The sequence below is a fragment of the Epinephelus fuscoguttatus genome, linkage group LG3 (genome assembly GCF_011397635.1).
Source record: "Epinephelus fuscoguttatus linkage group LG3, E.fuscoguttatus.final_Chr_v1".
Lineage (NCBI taxonomy): Eukaryota > Metazoa > Chordata > Actinopteri > Perciformes > Serranidae > Epinephelus > Epinephelus fuscoguttatus.
The window spans coordinates 7,831,309-7,852,107 of NC_064754.1; the positions used below are offsets into that span (position 1 = coordinate 7,831,309).

Genomic DNA, 20,799 nt, shown 5'->3' on the forward strand with positions numbered 1-20,799 from the left:
CTGGATCATGACCATGCACCTGTGGTTCTGAAGCAGCGGAGGGAATATGCAGAGGTGAAATCCGGTTCCAAACCCCATTCCCAGCAAAGATGACAGTCTTTTATCCGGAGGGAACTGTGTTATATGGCTCGGTGGAGGAGGCGACTGGCGACATGGCAAAGAGGGGATTTCCGGGAACGGTCATCAAACGTCCAGAGAATTTATTGGAGCAGATCCGATGTTTATCGTGGCACACAGAGAGAAAAACGAAGGGACAAGTGAATAAGGATTGGACCCGGGACTACAAGAAAAGACTCCGAGCGTTCAGGCGCCAAAAGCAGGACTGACTATAGGACACTGAGAGACTGAAACTTGAAGGGGACAGGTTATTTCATTTTATTTATTTTTGTTTTATTTATTTATTTATTTATTATACACTATTATTATTACTATTTTATTTTTATCCATCTATATTTATTTATTTGATTTTATTTTTATTTTATTTATTTATATTTATTTTTTTATTTTATTTATTTACTTTTTATTTATTTTTTTCATTTTGTTTTTTAATATTATTTTTATTTGTATTTAAATTTTTTTTCATCTGGGCTTATTTAGGGTCATATTGGAGACCCCACAGTTAGAAGTCAACATATCTGTTTCTTCTTTTTACTTTGTTTAAGTACAACTAAGAGCTCTTTCAGTAGCTGTTGTTCTATACAGCTCTAATGTTCATGTAATGTTTGTTTATGTATGTTCAGGGAGTGTGTTGATTGCACCGGGTTGTGCTATTTCGAAAGCATTCAGACAGTCAGAGTATGGCTAATGGCAAGGTCAAAGTCGTTTCACATAATGTAAATAGTCTGTTGAACCCACTCGTACTCGTACTCGTACTCATACTCGTCGTCCTCCGCTTATCCGGGTCCGGGTCGCGGGGGCAGCAGCCTCAGCAAGGAAGCCCAGACAGTCCTCTCCCCAGCCACTTCCGTCAGCTGTTCCGCGGGAACCCCGAGGCGTTCCCAGGCCAGCCGGGTGATGTAGTCCCTCCAGCGTGTCCTGGGGCGGCCCCGAGGTCTCCTCCCGGTTGGACATGCCCGAAACACCTCCCAAGGGAGGCGTCCGGAAGGCATCCTTACCAGATGCCCGAACCACCTCAACTGGCTCCTCTCGATGTGGAGGAGCAGCGGCTCTACTCCGAGTCCCTCCCGGATGTCTGAGCTCCTCACCCTATCCCTAAGGCTGAGCCCGGCCACCCTGCGGAGGAAACTCATTTCGGCCGCTTGTATTCGCGATCTCATTCTTTCGGTCTCTACCCAGAGCTCATGACCATAGGTGAGGGTTGGAACGAAGATCGACCGGTAAATCGAGAGCTTCGCTTTCTGGCTAAGCTCCCTCTTCACCACAACGGACCGGTTAAGCACCCGCATCACTGCTGACGCTGCCCCAATCCGCCTGTCAATCTCCCGCTCCATCGTACCCTCACTCGTGAACGTGAGTGCCCTAATGACCCTAGGAGCTATGCTGTCGGGGGCATTTTGCCCCTGGTAGGGTTTCCCATGGCAGATTGGTTCTGGGCGAAGGGTCAGATGAAGAACGGTTCAAAAGACCCTTCATGATGGTTATGATCAAGGATACGTGTACCCGGCCCGGAGGGTTACCGGGGCCCCGCCCTGGAGCCAGGCCTGGGGTTGTGGTCCGTGGGCGAGCGCCTGGTGGTCGGGCCTTCGCCCATGGGGTCCGGCCGGGCCCAGCCCGAACCGGCTACATGGGTTCATCCCCCTGCAGGCAAACCACCCGCAGAGGGATCCAGAAGGGTTCGGTGCAATGTGGATTGGGCAGCAGACCAAGGCGGGGGCCTTGGCGGTCCGATCCTCGGTTACAGAAGTTGGCTGTTGAACCCAATTAAACGTAATAAGATTATAACTAAAATGAGGAAAGAACAAGCACAAATGGAAGCGATATCCATTTCTTCAAGAAAATGGTTGATATGATGATATCAGAGACAGCAGGCCTTCTAATCTGTGGGGGAGACCTAAATATACACCTATGGCCAAAACTAGACACCTCTAATGGAAAAGCACAGGATACAAAGTCTTTAGTAAAGAAAATTAATACATTATTTGAGGAGGTTGGTTTAATCGATATATGGAGAGACTTACATCCTGATCAAAGGGACTATACTCACTACTCCTCACCCCACTCATTATACACAAGAATAGATTACTTTATAACATTCGGAAAAGACAAAGACAAAATAAACACCTGTGAAATTGGTACGATAGATTTAAGCGACCACGCACCTGTATAGCTGTCTATTGATCTAAACCTACAACAAAAAATGAATAATTGGAAACTAAACTTGAGCCTACTCAATGATCCTCCCTTTAAAGAACAGATTAAAGAGAGATCCACTTGTCCTTGGAAATAAATGATAATGGTGATGTGTCCCCTCCCATTCTATGGGATGCCCTAAAGGCTGTCCTGAGAGGGAAAATTATAGCAATATCCTCTTATAAGAAAAAGATGAGAAATAAGAAATTAGAAGAATTACAAAATAAATTAAAAGAATTAGAGAAAAAACATAAAATGAAAACAGCACAGGATATATATATATATATATATATATATATATATATATATATAAGAAAACAAGGAACGAAATTAATGATTTGACTACACACGGAATTAAGAGAAATCTAATGTTTCTTAAACAAAGGTATTATGAAGGCAGATCTAAATTGAGTTTGGCTTGGAAACTAAAGAAGAAAATAGCACAGAACACAGTCTTTACTCTAAAAAGGCGAGGGGCAGCATAGCTGAAATAGATAGTTATTTGGTCTCTTTGGAGTTACCAGTGTTAAACGAAGAACAGAATAAAACAATGATTGAGGACATAACAGAAAAGGAACTAAAATTAGCAATAAGTAAACTCAAATTAAATAAATCACCAGGATCAGATGGCTATACGGCAGAATGGTAGGAGCTGAAAGAAGAGCTAAAACCAGTCATGCTTCATACACTGAACTGGGTCCTAAAGAAAGCACAAACACCACCCAGCTGGAAAGAAGCAATAATCTCAGCCACCCCAAAAGAAAATAAAGATAAATTAGAATGTGGATCGTATAGACCAATATCAGTTCTTAATATAGATTATGGGCTGTTTACTTCTATCATAGCTAGGCGATTGGAAATGTTCTTACCTAATTTGATACATAATGATCAGACAGGCTTCATCCGAGAGCGCCAAACGCAAGATAATATACGACGGACATTACAAATTATTAACCACATTCAAAAGAATAAAATAACAGCAATGATAATCAGTATTGATGCGGAAAAGGCATCTGACTCAGTGGATTGGAGCTTTCTTTTTCGAGTTCTACATAGATTTGGCCTACATGAAACAATGATTTAAACAATACAGGCATTATATAATAAACCTACTGTCAGAATTAAAGTTAATGGCTGCTTATCAAACAGTTTTTTTTTCTGGAAAGAGGAACAAGGCAGGGTCGTGCATGTTCACCACTATTATTTGCACTATACTTGGATCCATTTGCTCAATATATAAAGAAACAAAAGGCATAAATATTCATGGAAAGGAGCATAAATTAGCCTGCTATGCAGATGATATTTTGGTCTTTCTGGGCCATCCAACAAACTCTCTACCCAAACTGATGCAATCGTTTGAGCACTATGACCAATTATCAGGATACAACATCAATATAAGTAAAACACAACTGCTTAAATACAATTATAGCCCACCAGAGGAAATCAAGAAAGTACCACCTATCATGGCAAACAGAATATTTTAAATACCTGGGAGTAATAACACCAAAGGACCTCACAGAACTATTAGAACACAATTACTCACCAATACAAAGGAAAATTAAAGAGGATATAACGAGATGGAACCTAATCCCATATTTTAGTTTTACCTCATGAATAGATTTGATTAAAATGAATATTCTACCCAAGTTATTATATTTATTTCAAACTCTGCCAATAGAAATAAGCCAAAAACAATTTAATGAATGGAATAAAATTTTGTCCAGATACATATGGCAAGGTAAAAGGCCCCAAATTCGATTTAAGACTTTACAATTGACCAAAGAAAAAGGGGGATGGGGCCTTCCTTCTCTCAGGTAGTACTATTGGGCAGCACAAATAAAGCCTGTCATATGCTGGTGTAATCCTTCATATGATGCTCAGTGGAAAAGTATTGAAGAGGGCCTGACCTCCATTCCCACACAAGCAATAGCTGACAGTAGCCTGCAAGACTTCATAAAAAAATATAAAAAACCCATGGATCAAATTAACTCTGAAAACTTGGAAAGCAGTAATAACAGAATACAAATTAGAAGAGGATATAACAACCCTTAAGTGGTGTGCATATGATACACATTTTGCTGCAAATAAATTAGATACTCGATTCAAGGATTGGACATATAAAGGAATAACGGCTCTATGTAAGATAATGAAGGAAGGTACACTACTTAGTTTTGAAAGGATTAAAGAGAAATATTTACTAGAAGCTCAGGATTTCTATCGATACTTACAGATGAGACATTTTGTCAGTGACAAGATAAAATGTGTATCAGAATCAAGCAAACAGCTGTTAGACCTGTTTAAAAGGGCATATGGTTCAAATAAAGATCGGGGTATCATCTCAGGTCTTTATAAAGGACAATGGAGGGAGGAATAGGTATAACGGAGGAAGAATGGGTGACAATATGTGCATATCAATAGAACTGTAGCAGCTCACAGAGTTGGAGGGAATTTGGCCGGAAAAGCCTGATAAGATATTTTATTACACCTTGCCAAAAATCCCACTATGAAGGTAACTCCCGACTTGCCACCTGCCTATGGACAGTAAAATGTTATTTTTTGGACTCATGCCTGGAGAATGGCCAAAGAGAGACAAATATCTGTTTAGTATTTTGTTGGTGGCAGGCAAAAAAGCCCCCCTCGAAAAAATGGTTTTCACAGGAGAGCCCAACTCTGAACATGTGGATGGACATCACAATGGACATATGCAGGACGGAGAGAATGACAGCGGATGTGAATTACAAGAGAGACCTGTTTATTTCACGTTGAAAGAAATGGATGGACTATATAATACCGCGCAGGCCGGATTTTGATTTTGCTAGCTTTGGATAGTGGCAACAACCTCATCTCACTCCCTGTGTGTTAATGTTCTTGTTATGTTTTTCTTTATTTGTGTTTTTTGTTTTTCTTTCTTTTTATCTGAGAAAAAAAAGAAGACAGGTTGAGACTATGTGACTAATAATTGAAGTAAAGTACATAATAAATGTGTTACTGAATGTCAATAAAAGGTAAAAATAAAAAGAAGAAACTGTCAGTTTGCAGTTCTAAATCAGTGAGGTGGCTTCATGATGGTATCAGCTTGTATCTCATGAGTAACCATAGCAACAGAACCTCTGTTTACATTGATGGCAGTCCTTTACTGCGTCGTACTCTGAATACTATAGGATGTAATTTATTGAATCAGCAGTTATAAAAATGTCTAAACTGCATCTTTAAGGCAGACGAGTGGAGCAGTAAATAAACCTTTACTTTTATCACACACATCCCCACCTGTTTGTATCAGACTGAGCCATTTGGCTCTACTGTTCATTATAGTCGCCTGCTGAGTTGCACGGAACAACTAGTTTCTGAACAGTTGCTTCACTCATCAAATATCTGGCTTTTGTTTTGTTATGATGAAGCACATCTTATCTCATTCCTACAGATTCATGTTTGATTTCATAAACATGTTTTACTCAGCAGATAAGTGTTGCCAAACTCAAACTGCCACTTTCAGATCAAGAATTAAAAACTTCAGCAGCCAGCTGGTAGATATTTATCAAGAGATTAAAACTGTTAGCATCACACGCCCAATGTTACGAAACAGTTATTAATGTGTTTAACAACAGAGTTGCGCCATATCTGTGCGGGAGTGAGATTATTGTTGTTAAGCATATGGTGTCAGACGCCACTGCTGCTATGTTAGCTTGTGCTAACCAGGCAGAGAAAGCAGGAGGAGAGCGGCTCACTGAGACGGTCCTTCAGCACTGCTTCAGACAGCAGCTGACCGTTGGCTCATAATAGTAGGCTCTGAATTTCTGCAATTTTCACCCCCTAGAAACCACTTGGTTATGGTTAGGCAAAGATCATGGCACAACCACGGCTAGTGTTAAACCCATTGTGCACTTAGCATCAACCAGCAGACAGACACTGTTAGCGACTAGCTGGTGATCATAGAGGAGCATTTAGCAGCTAAAGAGCAAATAATCACCTTTGGTGGAGCCCAAAAGCAGAGCTAAAATGACAGTAAATATACTGGACTTAACTTTATATAGTGGCCAGAAGCACGACTCCAAATGAAAGCTAATGTTGCTCCATAACTGCTGACTGTGTACAGTAAGCAACTCTTTGCTAAATGTTCGCCATAATAACTTAACAGGTGGTGGTATGTCCATTTCGTGTTCTCGAGCTAAATTGTGCAAAAATCTGTTTGCATATTTTTTTTTGTTTTGTTTGTGACATTAAAAGCAAATAAACAAGAGCAAACTGTTAAATTGTGAGTCACTTTAATTTTATTTCAACAGACACAACATGTAAAAGAACTGTCATATTTATCACTGTTACCAGTATTTTTAAATGAATAGCAGACCTTATTATAATTGGCCATTTGTAGTGTTTTCACACAATGACTCAATGAGTGTACTAACAGGCAAAATACTATATAATACTAATAATACTAATACTATATTAAATCTATATAAGGGATATGTCTAATTGTCTTTATCTGAATTTAGATCTGTAAAATCAAAATGTAGATTTTTTACAGTCTGACAGCAAGAATGTGTAAACTTAGACACTAGCTTGTGAAACTAAATTCATGTTATATAATCAGAATTTAAGGTTTGTCTTAAAGGGTATCAAGAATAATAATTTAAATTAAACCAATCAATCGTAAATGTATTGACTGCAAATTTAGGTTAACTCAACTGTTTTCTTATGTGAAATGTCTGTTGACATCTTTACTGTCTGGTAATGACACCATTGATCCAATTGATGTATTCACAGACGTTCATAAATGCAGCTGGTTCTCTACAGACAAAATCCGAGTCACCACTGAATGAAATGACACCGTAGATCATGCCGTTGCACACCACTCCTCCACCAGAGTCACCCTGTGAGAGAGATGTTATTTGATACAGACTTTTATATAATTTATGGAAATACTTACTGTATTATATTAAAATACTGGAAAATTCTAATGTCTATAAAAAAAAAGGTATAAGGCTAGAAGCCATGCCAACTCACTGGACATGTATCCACTCCATGCCTTTGGCCACAGATCAAGTGCTGATACAGTTTGTCTGGGTCAATGTACCCAACCAGGTCTCTGACACGCTGACAGTCGACAACCGTGGTGTCTGCACACTGGAGGGTACTTGACTCAACGTGTTCGTCAAGGTATATATAATCTGTAATTTTACAAAAATGTTCCTGTTTATTTAATTTTTGAAATACATGAAGAAAACAACAAAATAAAAAAAAAAAAACAGACCAGTGCAAAATAATGTGAAAAACCTGTAAGCCTGAATAACCAAAAAATGTATGTTTTATTTTTGTATTTTTTTTTTTGTGTAATTTCACAACAAGTGAAGTTATGGTATGAGTTTTTGGATATACAGTTTAATCCGTTTGTAATGTAAAATCATGTTTATTTTTGGATTTTATGATCTTTGGGCTTAGTTTGTCACAAAAACTTACTAAACCCCCTGTTGTGTAGGCCTATATGTAAAACAGCAAGTTCTCTTAAGGCAGCAGTGAACTTCGTGTTATCTGTGGATCATATCTATCTATCATCTGGATAGACAGCTGGTGGGTATATCAAATGTTTTATGGGTGGTAAATCGTTTTATTGTAGTAAATATTGATTAATACAGAAGATTATTTACATAAAATAATATAAAACAACCTGATCAACAACAGTACTTTTCTGCAATTAGAAACTGGATTATTTGTATTATAGCAGTTTGATAATATTTACAGGTGATTCTATTGTTTTTACATATAGCCTTCATTAAACATTGATTAATGAATTATTATTAATGATAATATAATAATATAATAAATGCATTCAAACATCTTATTATAAGAATCAAACAGCATCTTTTAATTATAGCTGCTGCACAGCAATGGTCGGGCCGGGCAATTTTAGGCAAAATTAGGCAATTCTGAGCAACAAGCAGAGTGTAGGAAGAGGTGGCATTGTAAGCATAAGAGATTATGTTCTATCTCACTGAGCTAATTAGCAAGAGACAACTCTGCGGTATATATGTTTAAAACTTATTCTAGCTCATTATAGGAATTCTACAGCTGCAATGATTAGTAGTTTGGGTAGATTTCTCAAATGGAAATGTTGCATGAGCTGAAGCTTGAACACACAATCTTCAACACCAAGACCCATCCTCTATCTCACTGAGCTAATTGGCAAACGGAAATGTCACATGTAGCTTCACAAATTGACTAAGCCGGTCACCGGTGTGCAAGACAGCAGCTGTTAGTGTATAAAGGCAGATTTGAAACCACTGTAAAAAATTTAGTTATTAAGACAAAAATCCAAAAATACACATATTGCATCTAGACAGCATGGAGATGTTGGTAATTTGTTTTTAACAATGATTTATTGGCTCCATAAGTGAAAAACTGATGTTTAAAAATGTCATTTTTGCATTGACTCCAATTGTTCGCATGAGAGCAAAATTCAAAATGCTGTAAAAAAAAAAAAAAAAAATCAGTTTTTGAGATAAAATTCTTACATTTTCCAAACATCATCAACCATGACTCCAAAATTTTGTCATTTTTTTAATGAACATTGAAAATGTATTTAGCAAGAATTTGCAAGTATATGTTTACAGTACCGTTTACAGTCAAACATTTTGATGCACTGTAGGCTCAATTTTCGATAAATCAAAAATCTGTTTGGATCGTTTGTGTAGGACAGTCTGAAGATGCTCTGTAGCAAGTTTGGTGTCAATTGAGCAAAAACTGTGGGAGGAGAGTTTTAATAGGTTTTACAGTTTTTGAAAAACACAGAGTGATGGACTTCATAATTTGCAATAGGTTTAAATGTACAAAAGTTTCTTCAGTATTGGGGCTACAGTTTGGTGAAAGTGGCAAATCTGTAGCACATATGGTTGATTTGTTGTGAATTTTCACTGAACTTTAGAGGCTTGCTGTAGCGCCACCATCAGGACTATTGGCCTGTTTTTGCAGCTGAGGCAATCTGGCATGGGACTGGACCTTTGTGCAAAGTTTGGTGACTTTTAGCGCATGGGAAGTAGGATGTGCTCGGAAGAAGAAGAAGAAGAAGAAGATGCAGGATAACAATAGGGTCCTGGCAGCTTAGGCTGCCCGGCCCCTAACTACGCTGTTTATCTGCTTTATTGAAAAGATGTGACCCTATTTGTCTGGTCTGGCTTAAAATGAAGGTATATGGAGATATCAAGATTTCTTGTGTATAAACAGAATTAATAAGCAACATGTTTTTAAGAAACAAAAGTATATAATATATGTGCTTTGGTAATGATATCAAACATACAAACAAAAATAAGAAAACTGGCTGTGACAAACACTGATAATTATTATTATTATTATTATTATTATTATTATTATCATCAAAAAGTAAACAAGATTCATCTCACCTCTTTCACCTTGTGGGCCTGCAGCTGTGGGTCCATGACCTGCAATCTGAACGGTATCACCTCTGAAATACAGTAAAAAGACAGCTTTTTTTTAGCAGTTCCCTTTGCAGAGAATTGCTAACGATTCAAATGGGATGCTTGATTTGGAGTTGCTCAGCAGTTGAGCTTTTAGACTAGATAAAGGGGAAAGATCAAAACTCACATATTGGGACGATGTGCACAGTCAGGAAGTCGTACTGGGATAATGTTAGTGGGGTGAGATAGTCTCACCAGCATGATGTCATGAGGTCTGTCCCGGTTGTCCCTAAAGATCTCATGTGTTGTGATCTGCACTTCTCTTTCTGGACCTGGGTGCGCACCTAAAAATACTGTCATAGAGCTGTAAATGAGCAGAGGTTAAAGAGCAACATCACTGAATTACGAGATGCATCATGATGTATTAGTATAGGTCAGTAATTACTAAACATGAACAAAAGCATTGCTATCTTCATTTTGGGAATGCTGTAGTTTCACAGCAAATCCTTGCTACTTGCTGCTTCAGGACTTTCTGTGTGTTCATAAGTGAGAAATATATTGTTACTAGATTTTTAGTAAAATTGCCATAGACTCACTCCTGTAAGCAGTGAGCTGCAGTCAGAAACCACTGGTTACTGATTAGAGATCCACCACAGAGTATATCATCAGCGTCATCAGTTATTTTGACATGGTACAGACGTTCATTGTGAGGACACTCACGACCTCCAATGATTCTCTTATGCAGATCCATCGCTGTGCTCACTGTGACACCTGAAACACAAAAGTCTCCCTGTAAGCCAGAACACTGGTTGTTCAGAACAGTTTCTTCACTCTCAGTTAATATAAAAGGCAAACTTTGCAAAAAGTTGTGTGAGTGTTTGTATGGAGGCCAAAAAGAGCTTCTGTCCCCTAACAGTCACACTTTATCCCTCAGAATACAACAACCTAGAAGAGCATTAACATCAGGTGGCATTACAGTATCTCTCACTATTGCCTTTTAATTGTTTTTTTCTTTATTTATTTACCTTAAAACAAAATTCCATTTGAACAAAAAGAACTTGCATGAATTCCTCTGTGGGGTGAGGTAATGTAAGGTAAACGGTTTCAATACAAAGTTGTGTGAGGGTGTCACAGGACAGGCAGGTCAATAGAGTCACAAAAGAGAGAGGTTAAAGAACTATTTAGCCACTGCAAAGATGGTCTTTTCACAAAACTGGGCCATCCTGGCAGTAGAAAGATGCAAACACCTTTGAAACAGAGGAAAAGCACTGTGGCGTTCGATTTTGCTTCAGAGGTAGAAAACCTACAAATCCCAGAATGCACAGCGCTGCACCCACCTAATAAAAGAAGCCGCTGGTAGGTGACGTAATGCGAACTTGTCCGTTTGACACAAGTTTAACACCTTTCATACACATACTATCCATATTGTCACGACACAAAGCTGGTTGGACATCAGCAAAGTATCCCTTTAATCTTGCATGAATTGCCTGTTCAGAACTGTTCAGTAAAATACCCTTTAATGTGTCTACATCTAACAGCTGATCCTGTACAAGTGCCTCTCTTGGATTCCACTTGCTCCTGCTGAGACCGCTGGTGCTGTACTCTGCACTGTTATATCCCTCCACTTTGACAGCATCGTCTTCAGCCTTGCTTTTGCACATTTATACTCCTCTGTTAAACTGATAACAAAGGGCTCCAAAATCCCTTTTCCATATAGTGCTGAGGTAGTGTGGGGCTCCCAGACACTTTCTGATGTGAGAGCTAATCATTAGCTATAGCTTCTCTACCTCTGAGCACACAGTATGATGGCCACAACATCTGGTGCAACACACCAAACTGCAGGCACCACAGTTTGAGTTTGCCTGAAGTAAAGGGCCTGACATCTTTATGCTCTTAATGCCATCCACCATCTGCTGTCTCAAGCCCTGGATCTGCTCCATATCACTCAGAGCTGCATCACACCACCTACCAAAACTTCTAACTGGCTTCTCTAGAAAAGACAAAAGCCATTCAGAAAAGAGAGAAGGTACACAACTGAGGCCACTTCACACCTCCAACTGATCTAGAGTTCAGCTGTCAGGATATGAATGAACATCAGAGGAAGAGACCACACTGGCTCATCACACTGGCTTCCTCTACATTTTGGAATCGATTTAAAAATGTTACTGACTGATAACTCAGACTGTTTTTAGAATATGAAATAGATGTCTTAACACAAAGAGAGAGTGAGAGGTGGAGTAACAACACTTCTGATGGATTAACTCAACTCAAACACACTGAATACTATTTCAAAGCATATAGAATGGTTAAAGTTAGGATGTGTGAACAATACTCACCGGCCCACAGCAAAAGGAGAAGACGTGTTATGCCACCCATCTCTTCCAATGACTGCCCTCCTGGTTCTACAGTGGCACCTTTTTAAATCTGTTCACACTGTCCTGTTGGCCTCTGAGCCACCAATCACCTCATAAAGGTTTATCAACACAACCCCATTGGCTACAAAGGTCCACAGGTTTGCAAATTTGGATGACTTATCAAGTGTCATGAAAGAGACTGTGATATACAAAGAGGAAAGAAAAACTGTCCTCAGCTCAGCTGCATTAGGCAGATGAAACCAACATGGAACTGACACCACTGTGCATGAACACAGATATTACTCAAGGGGGCTTTCACATCAGGGAGCCGGGCCTAAATCTAAGTGCACCCCAAAGTTCAGTTCTCTTGATTAGTTTGAACACTGTGAGTATGGTTCATGCGTACTCTGGTACGGTGTGCATCAGGTGTGAATGTCTACTGTACCAAAGCAGAATGGTATTTAACACAACTACAAGGAGCTTGTAACCTGTTATGAAACAGTCTCAATTTAATACTGATGCCTCTATATCAGACAGCAGCGCAGCCCGCCACGAATAGACCTGGTTCCAGCTTCACTGCTACCTTTGACCTGCAGTCAGAACTCCGGCGGGAGGGAGATCTGCTCAAAGCTGATGACAGTCCCAGGGGCAGCGGTGTCCGAGTGTAGTGCTCTTTTCTACACTGTAGCACAACAAAAATGATGATGCAGGTGTACTTGGTTATGGAACAACAATGTGAACTCAGGCATGGTACGAATCAATACATTACCTAATATGAAAACACCCTAAGTCCATTGTCTAAAGATCCAAAAACTGGTAAAAGTGTCCCTTAATGGTAAAGTGTGTAGGATGTATTGACATCTAGTGATCCGGTTGCAGAATTAAAACTTTCGCAAAAACGCCAAAATGTGAATGGCCTTGTTGAGGGCCAGTGCTTGGTGTGTCCGTCTGTGTGTGTGTGTGTGTGTGTGTGTGTGTGTGTGTGTAGAGGGGTTTGGAGAGTGGAGGCTGTTCTCACAGCTCTGTATGCTCACAGATGCAGCTACGTAATTTGACAAGTCAAATCAAGTCAAATTTAACCTCACTTGGACTCTAACAGCTGCTCACATTGTGGCATTTTTATTACTTTTTTTTATTTAAAATGGGGTCAGTGTATGTTACACAGTTTTATTTGAGTTACTTAGTAAAATTTTTTCCGTTAGCGTTGCCTTATCAAAACATTGGCGCTCAGGTGAGGCACCTATAGTCCATAGATTTACACACCCTGAGTTTTTTATGGGCCTTATGGTGTGACAGTAGCCTAGGTCATATTTAAATAAATGAAACTTGAGCACAGTACAGCTTCTCTTGTCCATGTGTCAATTTAAATCCCACTATCTGGCATATGGCTCTGTATCAAGTGTGAGCAAACTCCCTTTCTTTCTCTCTCTCACACCAACACAGACAAATGCATGTGCACACTCAGGAACATAATGCAGTATCAAAGAAGAAAGAGCAACGGTTAGCCTGGAGGAGGAGAAGTGATAAGTCACTGTACCACTGAAAAAGGAGGGGAGAGTAGAGGCAGCAGGGGAGGAAAGAGGAGATAAGAGATGGGCTAATGAGACAGTGGTTCCCAACCTGTGGTTTTCAAGTTATAACTAAGAGGTCAGAAAATGATTAAAGATGTTAGAAAACATAAATATGAAACAATTCAGGAAGAGCAGTTTTGGACTCAAACGTAGGATGAATAGATGAGACAGCTGCAGTAAAGGCAAATTCAAAAGAAAACCAGGACCTCAGAAACACTGGGAAACAAACCTTGTAAACAGGCGGGACTTTCGGGCACACAAAGCGATGATTACTGATAAAAGACAAGGGGAGCACACGGGCTAAACACACAAAGAGAGCAAGGTGATTGGACACAGGTGGAACTAATAAACTCATGAAACACAAGAGAACAAAATAAACAGGCTGCAGTGAGAGTCTCTCTCCATGGGATATTTAAAAACAGCTGGTTTGTGCATTTAGTCCTTCTCAGGCAAGCTCAGGGGTTTATAGTGTTGCTGTAGTCCACAGGAACAACGCTTCGCAGTGCTTTTTTTTCTCAGAGTAAGGATTAGAATATATGCCATACACATAATCCAGCTGACATAAATATATAAATGTTTGAAGATCCACTCGTTACTAAAAGTGTATGTCACATAAAAACTAAAGTGATGGTCAGTGTTGTCATATGGAATATTTAAGGTGTTGATTGACCTTAGTCATTAAGTAACATTACAAATTAACATTCCACCTTAAAAGTTGCTGGGAGCAGACTCCAGCTGCTGCGAGAGGCAGCAAAACACCATTTCATTTTGTATGAACAGTAGTTACATGAGCATCAAAACACAGCCACAGCTCAGCCCTGAGCAGAGTGACTGTCCTCTACTGACCAGTCAGACTGCAGTGTTTACAGCTCCACCTCTTAGTACAGGGTATCTGCAGGTTTCAGTAAGTTAAATTTAAGACTTTTTAAGACCTTTTTAATGCCACCTTGAATGAAATTTAAGACCGAAAAAACTATAAATATAAGAGATGGTTGGGGGATCTCGCTGTACTATAACCTGTGCTTAATTTGTAATATTAGAAGTAGGGGAACACTTTTGGCCTCTGAGAGAGCAGTGCTCCCCCACTCCCAAAAGTGGGGGAGCACTTTTTTAAGCGGCACCAGAGCCGCTTCACTGTGCAACTCCAAATGGAATGGTTGTGACATCTTGTCATGGTACCAAAATTGGGACCCACGGTACGATACCAGTGAAAGTATCACGGTTCTGAGTAGTATCACGATACCACAGCAAAAATGAGGCAGATGTGCCTTTTGTTATTTATCAAAAGATAAATCACTTCTATAATACATCAATGATATTTCAATGGAATAAATTACTTATTGACTTATTCATACTTCAAAAACAGCATCAATAAGTGATGAACATAGGGGGATCAAAATAAAATAAATAAATAAAATAAAAATCAACCAGCCACCCTCCTCCTCTGACAAGTAAAGAACAGTATTCTTTACTGTATTCAGATTTGCAAGTGTATTGCCATCTGTAAATCTGTACACAGATCTGTAAATGTGTGCAGAGAGCCGTAAATATGTAGACAGATTTGTAAACACCTATGTCTTCAGCTTTAACTCAGTCGGGCCTCTCAGTTGGCTCTCTTTGTACACCTGATTTTTGCTTCTCTTCTGCTGTGTGAGATCCGCAAATGTGTGAGAAGATTTGTGTCTGTTACTCACCAGACCTTCAGAATGTGTTGGAGCACAGGCTCACAAACAGGCTGCAGCCTTGGAGGCCTATGGATCCTCGTTTGCTCTCTGTAAGTACATGTTCAGGTTTTTTGCAGTAGTTGTCATGCAGTGGCGGCTGGTGAAAAATATTCTAGGTGGGGCTGTGCCATATTAAGCCAGTTTCAGTAACTATTCCAATACAATTTAACACAAACAGCAGGATACCAGTGCTCTGTGAAATAGTAATTATGTAATGCCAGTATTAAAAAGTTGAGGCATTCTTGCACAAAAACATAAACAGCATATTGCACAAACACAAGTTTTGCATTTGAAACTGAACATGTAAACAAATTACTTAATTACGTTGACACATTTTTACACACAAGGCTGTTGACTGTTACGCCAGTGCCCCCTTGTGGCGGAGGTGCAGTAAAATAGGCAACGCAGTGGACACGCCACCAGAACAGAGTGCAAGGTGGACTATATACAATAACATGAAATTATATAGATTGTAGTAATGTATCTATGAAATTTACACTGTATAAAGGATGTATAATAAAGAAATGAATATAAAGTGGCTGAACTCAAACCTTTGGCTGGAAGAATACTGTACATATGATCAGGCTAAATGTTACTAATGTGATCAGAACTGCAACAATTAACCAATTTTTCAATTAGTCGATCAAGACAAATATTATCCACAACAATTTTGATAATAATGTCAGCATTTGAGTGATTTTCCAAGGTAAGATTCCAAACATTTATTTGTTTTTGATTATCAGATGTTCAGTTTTACTTCTTTCATATGTCTAATATGAGTCAATGAAAAAACATTTTATAGATTACAGATTACATACACAATAATATTAGCAAACACATTACTAAGACAAAATATTAGAAATTTCTAAAGTGCAATATATTGCTGGATGATGTCTTGTGCAAAGGTCAACTATATACACTATCTCACATAAGTGAGTACACCCCTCCCATTTTTGGAAATATTTTATTATATCTTTTCATGGGACAACACTATAGAAATGACGCTTTGATATAAATTAAAGTAGTCAGTGAAGTTGTCATGATGACAACTACTGCAAAAAACCTGAACATGTACTTACAGAGAGCAAACAAGGATCCATAGGCCTCCAAGGCTGCAGCCTGTCCGTACAACAACAAAACAGCGCAGCAAAGTAGCACCTGTGAGCCTGTGCTCAGGGCAAAACAATCTGAAGATCTGGGAAGCTTGAGCCTGTCAGCCTGTGCTCAGGGTGACCCACACTTGAGTTACAGACACAAATCTTCTCACACATTTGCGGATCTCACACGGCAGAAGAGAAGCAAAAATCAGGTGTACAAAGAGAGCCAATTGAGAGGCCCGACTGAGTTAAAGCTGAAGACATAGGTATTTACAAATCTGTTACTTATGGATCTCTGTACACATTTACAGATCATTGTACAGATGTACAGATGGCAATACACTTTGACTCTGAATACAGATTTGTAGATTTTTTTTTTACACATTTACATATCTGATTACGCACACACAGATTCTAAATACACATTTGCAGATTTTTGTACGTATTCACAAACTTTATTACGCTTTTACAAATTATTTTATACATGTACAAATCTGATTACGCACACACAGATTGAAATACGCATTTGCAGCTATTTTGCTGCTATAATGGCCCCATACAGAACGGTTTCAGTGAGTAGCCTACCATACACAACATTTTGCAGTGGAAACAGAAAAAAAGCTTACTGGACTAAACTGAACTGTACCACTGCTCAGTGGAAACGGGGCTTATGTGTCAGTAATGATAAAATAAAAACACTGGCAATCTTGCAATACTACTTGCAATCATAAACTAAACATGATTCATCTCACATTTTTTATTAGGGCCTGCAGTATTTGCTCCATAACCTGCAATCTGAACTGCATCACTTCTGAAACACAGTAAAATGAAACTTTTTAAAGATGTATGAAAAAAATCGACAGGATTTTTTCATTTCCAGGTCCCCAACAGCTGAGCTGTCAGACTTATTAAAAGGGGAAAGATCACAACTCACTCTTTGGGAGGATTTTGACAATCAGGAAGTGGTACAGGTTGAATCTGAGCAAGGTTAGGTAGCTTCAGCAGCATGATGTCATGACTGACACCGTTGTTGCTGCTGTCAGTATAGATCACGGGTGGTGCTGTGATTTGCACTGTTTGTCCAGGACCTGGATGCACACCTAGAACTGCTCTTATTGTCCTACAAATAGAGGTTAAAGAGGAACATCACTGAATTAGTGTGAATACCAGATTGTAACTGTGTAGGTTAGTAATTAATGGACATGAACATAAGCCAACATATATTATCTTTCAGATTCAATTTATGAGCGAGAAATGGTGTATGTTGTTGGTAGTTTTTAAGTAAAACGTTCACTTTCTCACCGTCCCTGCTCCCAGCAGTGAGCCGCAGTCAGAATCCAGCGGTCACTGATCAGAGAACCACCACAGAGCGACCCGGTGTTGCCCTGAACTGCAGTCAATTTCACGTGGTACCAACGCTCAATTGGTCCACACGTGTCACCTCCAACTATTGTCTTCTGCAGATCCACCATGGTGCTCACTGTGACACCTGAAAGGGAAAGCCCTCCACCATTGTGAGTTAGAGCAGAGGTTGTTTGTGCTCAGTGGTGAATGTATGGAAAGAGACTATAAGAAAGGGAAGAAGTGTTGAGAGAACAAAGGTCTTTTCAGGTAACTTGCATCAAAATGGCCCTGAATACTACAGGATGGAGACTGTAATACCAGGGCTGCCAACTCTCACGCATTGGCCGTGAGACACACGCATGTGATTGGCTTCACGCGCTCTCAAGCCACACATCTGATTTCTCACGCTGAAGTGTCCGTCTGAGCCAAAACAAAAAAAGTCCCTGTTTCAATGCACAATACACCTCCTGACCGCAACATTGGATGTTGGTGGCGCTGTGGCCCAATTGACACCAGGATTGCACTCAGAAGAAGAAGAAGAAGAAGAATGATTTCCCCCGCTCTTCTCAGGAATGTATGTTAAGTGTTTGTGCCCTTAAACTTTAAGTAACGTTTGCATAATTGTTTTTTGTGTGTTGTGAGATCATTTAAAGGCATTTCGAGAGCTTTGTACATATTATTTTGAGGTTTCAATGCAGCTGTAAAAGTCTACTGTAGGTTGATGCCTAATTAATTTTGTCTGTTTTATCTATACAAAAGCATTCCTCTATGCTGCTTTATAATTGTGTATTAATTACTGTATATATAGTAGTATATACAAATTAGAATAATTTGTTATGTATGTATAAAGCATCATATACAGTAGGTGCGTACATTTTGTTTTAGACAAAATTAATTATCAACCTTCACTCATCTTTCAAAGGAACGTGAGATTTTTTTTCCCACTGTGTTCTTGGTTCATTCTTCATAGGTGACAGGGTTCAGTCTGTTCATGAGGCTTGCCATCATTGCAAAGCTGGTCCTGGTGTTACCCCACTCCAATGCAGATGCAGAGAAAGAGAGACTAAAACCAGGAACAGCCTGGCTCTGGATGGAACCCTGTCATCAATAATGACAATAAAAATGGCTGGCCTGGAGCCCTGTTTCATGTGGGAGCCCTCCCCAGAAATCATCAAGGCCTCAAAAAAGGCCACAAGCAAGTAGCCTACAACAAAGCACACAGATCTTAAGGACTTTGACAGTAGCCTCCCTATTTTGGGAATTGTTTGTATAAATGGTTAAACTTTGATTTTATTTTATTTTTTTTTATTTAAATTGGTATTAGCTGCATGTAGTCTGGGGATGTTCAAAAATGTCACAATAACATAGCTTTTGGGGGTTTTCATTTTTATTTAAATGTTTCTTGCATGATGCTGCATATCTGTTGACTTTATGTTTATACAGAATCCCAAAGTAAACATACACAAATTTGAGCCATGCTGTGTCTTGTGTCTTACTGTTGGGTCAGTTGGTTCAATTGGTACATTCTGAGTTAGGCTAATACACCGAGAACTACTGATGTATGGAAAATGGTATATTTAAAAAAACAAAACAAAAAAAAAACGTTTTTGCTGTGTGGTAATGACGCTGAATGGGCCATACAAAAAATTGCAGTGTATGCTGCAAGATCTACTCCGAGAGCTCTCTGAACTTACCCTGGCTTTGTATCACATAATCAATCATCTCACATCCCATTCACATTTCAACACACTACCTAAAGGTGCGGACACACCAAACCGACATCAAAGAACTAGCGGCGACTAAAGCCAACTGTTGCGTCATCTACATCGCCTCACGTCGCCCTGTATCAGTTGCATTTGAACACACTACAAAGACTACATCCGACGGCCAAGTAGCATGTACTTTCTGTTTGTTCTTTAACCTGAATAACAAACCAGGGCTCGGTGCTCCAGTTGGATCCAAACAGAGAGCCGGGGCTAGCTGGGAAGCTAGCCGAGGCTAACTAGCTGTGCCTCCGGTCATGTTGCGGCTAACGCTCCGCTAGCCTCACAGCTGGCCTCAGTTTGTTATTCAGGTTAAAGTGGGAAGAAGCAGCGGGTCTATCGGGCAGTTGAGTGAAGTGGAGCCTGAGGAGGAAGCACCGGTTAGCCCCGGTTTCACTACACGCAGATTCACTCGCTACAGGGGCGAGGAAATAAAACCTGAACAACCAATCAGAGTGATCTACCATAAGCAGTGTTATTGACTTTCATTCTTGCTAGCAGATTGTTATTTTCTAGGCTCATAGCTGAGCCAATGGGTTCTATGAGCTCTGAGTTGACGAGAAATATCCTCCACAACGGCAACTGCCTCACCTGTTGATAAATTCAGCATTGTGATTCAGACAGTAGACGTAATTTATTGAATCAGCAGTTATAAAAATGTCTAAACTGCATCTTTAAGGCAGATTCATGTTTGATTTCATTAACATGTTTTACTGAAACTGCCACTTTCAGACCAAGAATTAAGAAAGAAATTAACTAGAATGACCTGAAGTCCAAGCTTTCCACGGCATCTTGTTACTGAATATTGTAAGCATAAATAAATAAGTAAATAATTGGAGCAGAGCTGTAAATTCCTCTGAGGCAAATTGTGATTTGTGATATTGGGCTTTATAAATAAAATTGAATTGGAAAAATTGGATCTCATGCTAGATTGTAATACATTGTACATTGTTTATTAATCAAAATAATTAAATAAATAAATTGCAATTGCAAAATATTATATGATTTAAACTAGCTCCCTTTTTTCTCAACACTGTATTCTCTTCTACTTCTGCTGTGAGGGTGGCAGGCTGTTTTTGTCATAACTTAATAATCAGATACTAACTTCACAGTGACATCACAACGTTCTGTAAAAACAGTTCTCTGACATTGTCCACCTGAAACTGCTGTAATTGTGTAGGTCTACTGTGCTGCTGGGTTGGAGATGTGTGTGAAGCATCAGTTGAATCA

The 20,799-nt window shown here is 39.3% G+C and overlaps 2 protein-coding genes across 20 annotated transcripts in view; both read right to left on the reverse strand.

Annotated features, from left to right (window-relative positions):
* Nucleotides 1–20,799, reverse strand: part of LOC125885440 (thrombin-like enzyme elegaxobin-1) — a 75,895-nt gene that overhangs the window by 32,168 nt on the left and 22,928 nt on the right. Inside the window, exons 1-6 of one of the 19 annotated variants that reach the window (XM_049570974.1) lie at nt 12,053–12,436; nt 10,313–10,487; nt 9,904–10,080; nt 9,702–9,763; nt 7,312–7,475; nt 6,556–7,178 (exon numbers count right to left, since the gene is read on the reverse strand). The exons of 12 other annotated variants lie outside the window; for them this stretch is intronic. In XM_049570974.1, coding sequence (XP_049426931.1) covers nt 7,026–7,178; nt 7,312–7,475; nt 9,702–9,763; nt 9,904–10,080; nt 10,313–10,487; nt 12,053–12,092 — 771 coding nt within the window. In that variant the 5' untranslated portion in view covers nt 12,093–12,436 and the 3' untranslated portion in view covers nt 6,556–7,025. Of the gene's footprint in view, nt 1–6,555; nt 7,179–7,311; nt 7,476–9,701; nt 9,764–9,903; nt 10,081–10,312; nt 10,488–12,052; nt 12,438–20,799 lie in introns of those variants that run through there. 6 more of the 19 variants (XM_049570969.1, XM_049570975.1, XM_049570970.1 and 3 more) reach the window with 6 other exon arrangements.
* LOC125885450 (complement factor D-like) lies at nt 16,900–18,053 on the reverse strand. Its single transcript, XM_049570990.1, has 2 exons — nt 17,765–18,053; nt 16,900–17,582 (listed from the first exon to the last, which is right to left on the reverse strand). The coding sequence occupies exons 1-2, from the start codon at nt 17,932–17,934 to the stop codon at nt 17,393–17,395; spliced, it is 360 nt and encodes a 119-aa protein (XP_049426947.1). The 5' UTR covers nt 17,935–18,053; the 3' UTR covers nt 16,900–17,392.

Excerpts from the sequence above, each read along its gene's own strand:
- LOC125885450 (XM_049570990.1), bottom strand. The coding sequence starts at position 17,934 with ATGGTGGATCTGCAGAAGACAATAGTTGGAGGTGACACGTGTGGACCA. Across the intron at positions 17,583-17,764 it reads CACTGCTGGGAGCAGGGACG|GACAATAAGAGCAGTTCTAG; the intron begins GTGAGAAAGTGA and ends CTCTATTTGTAG.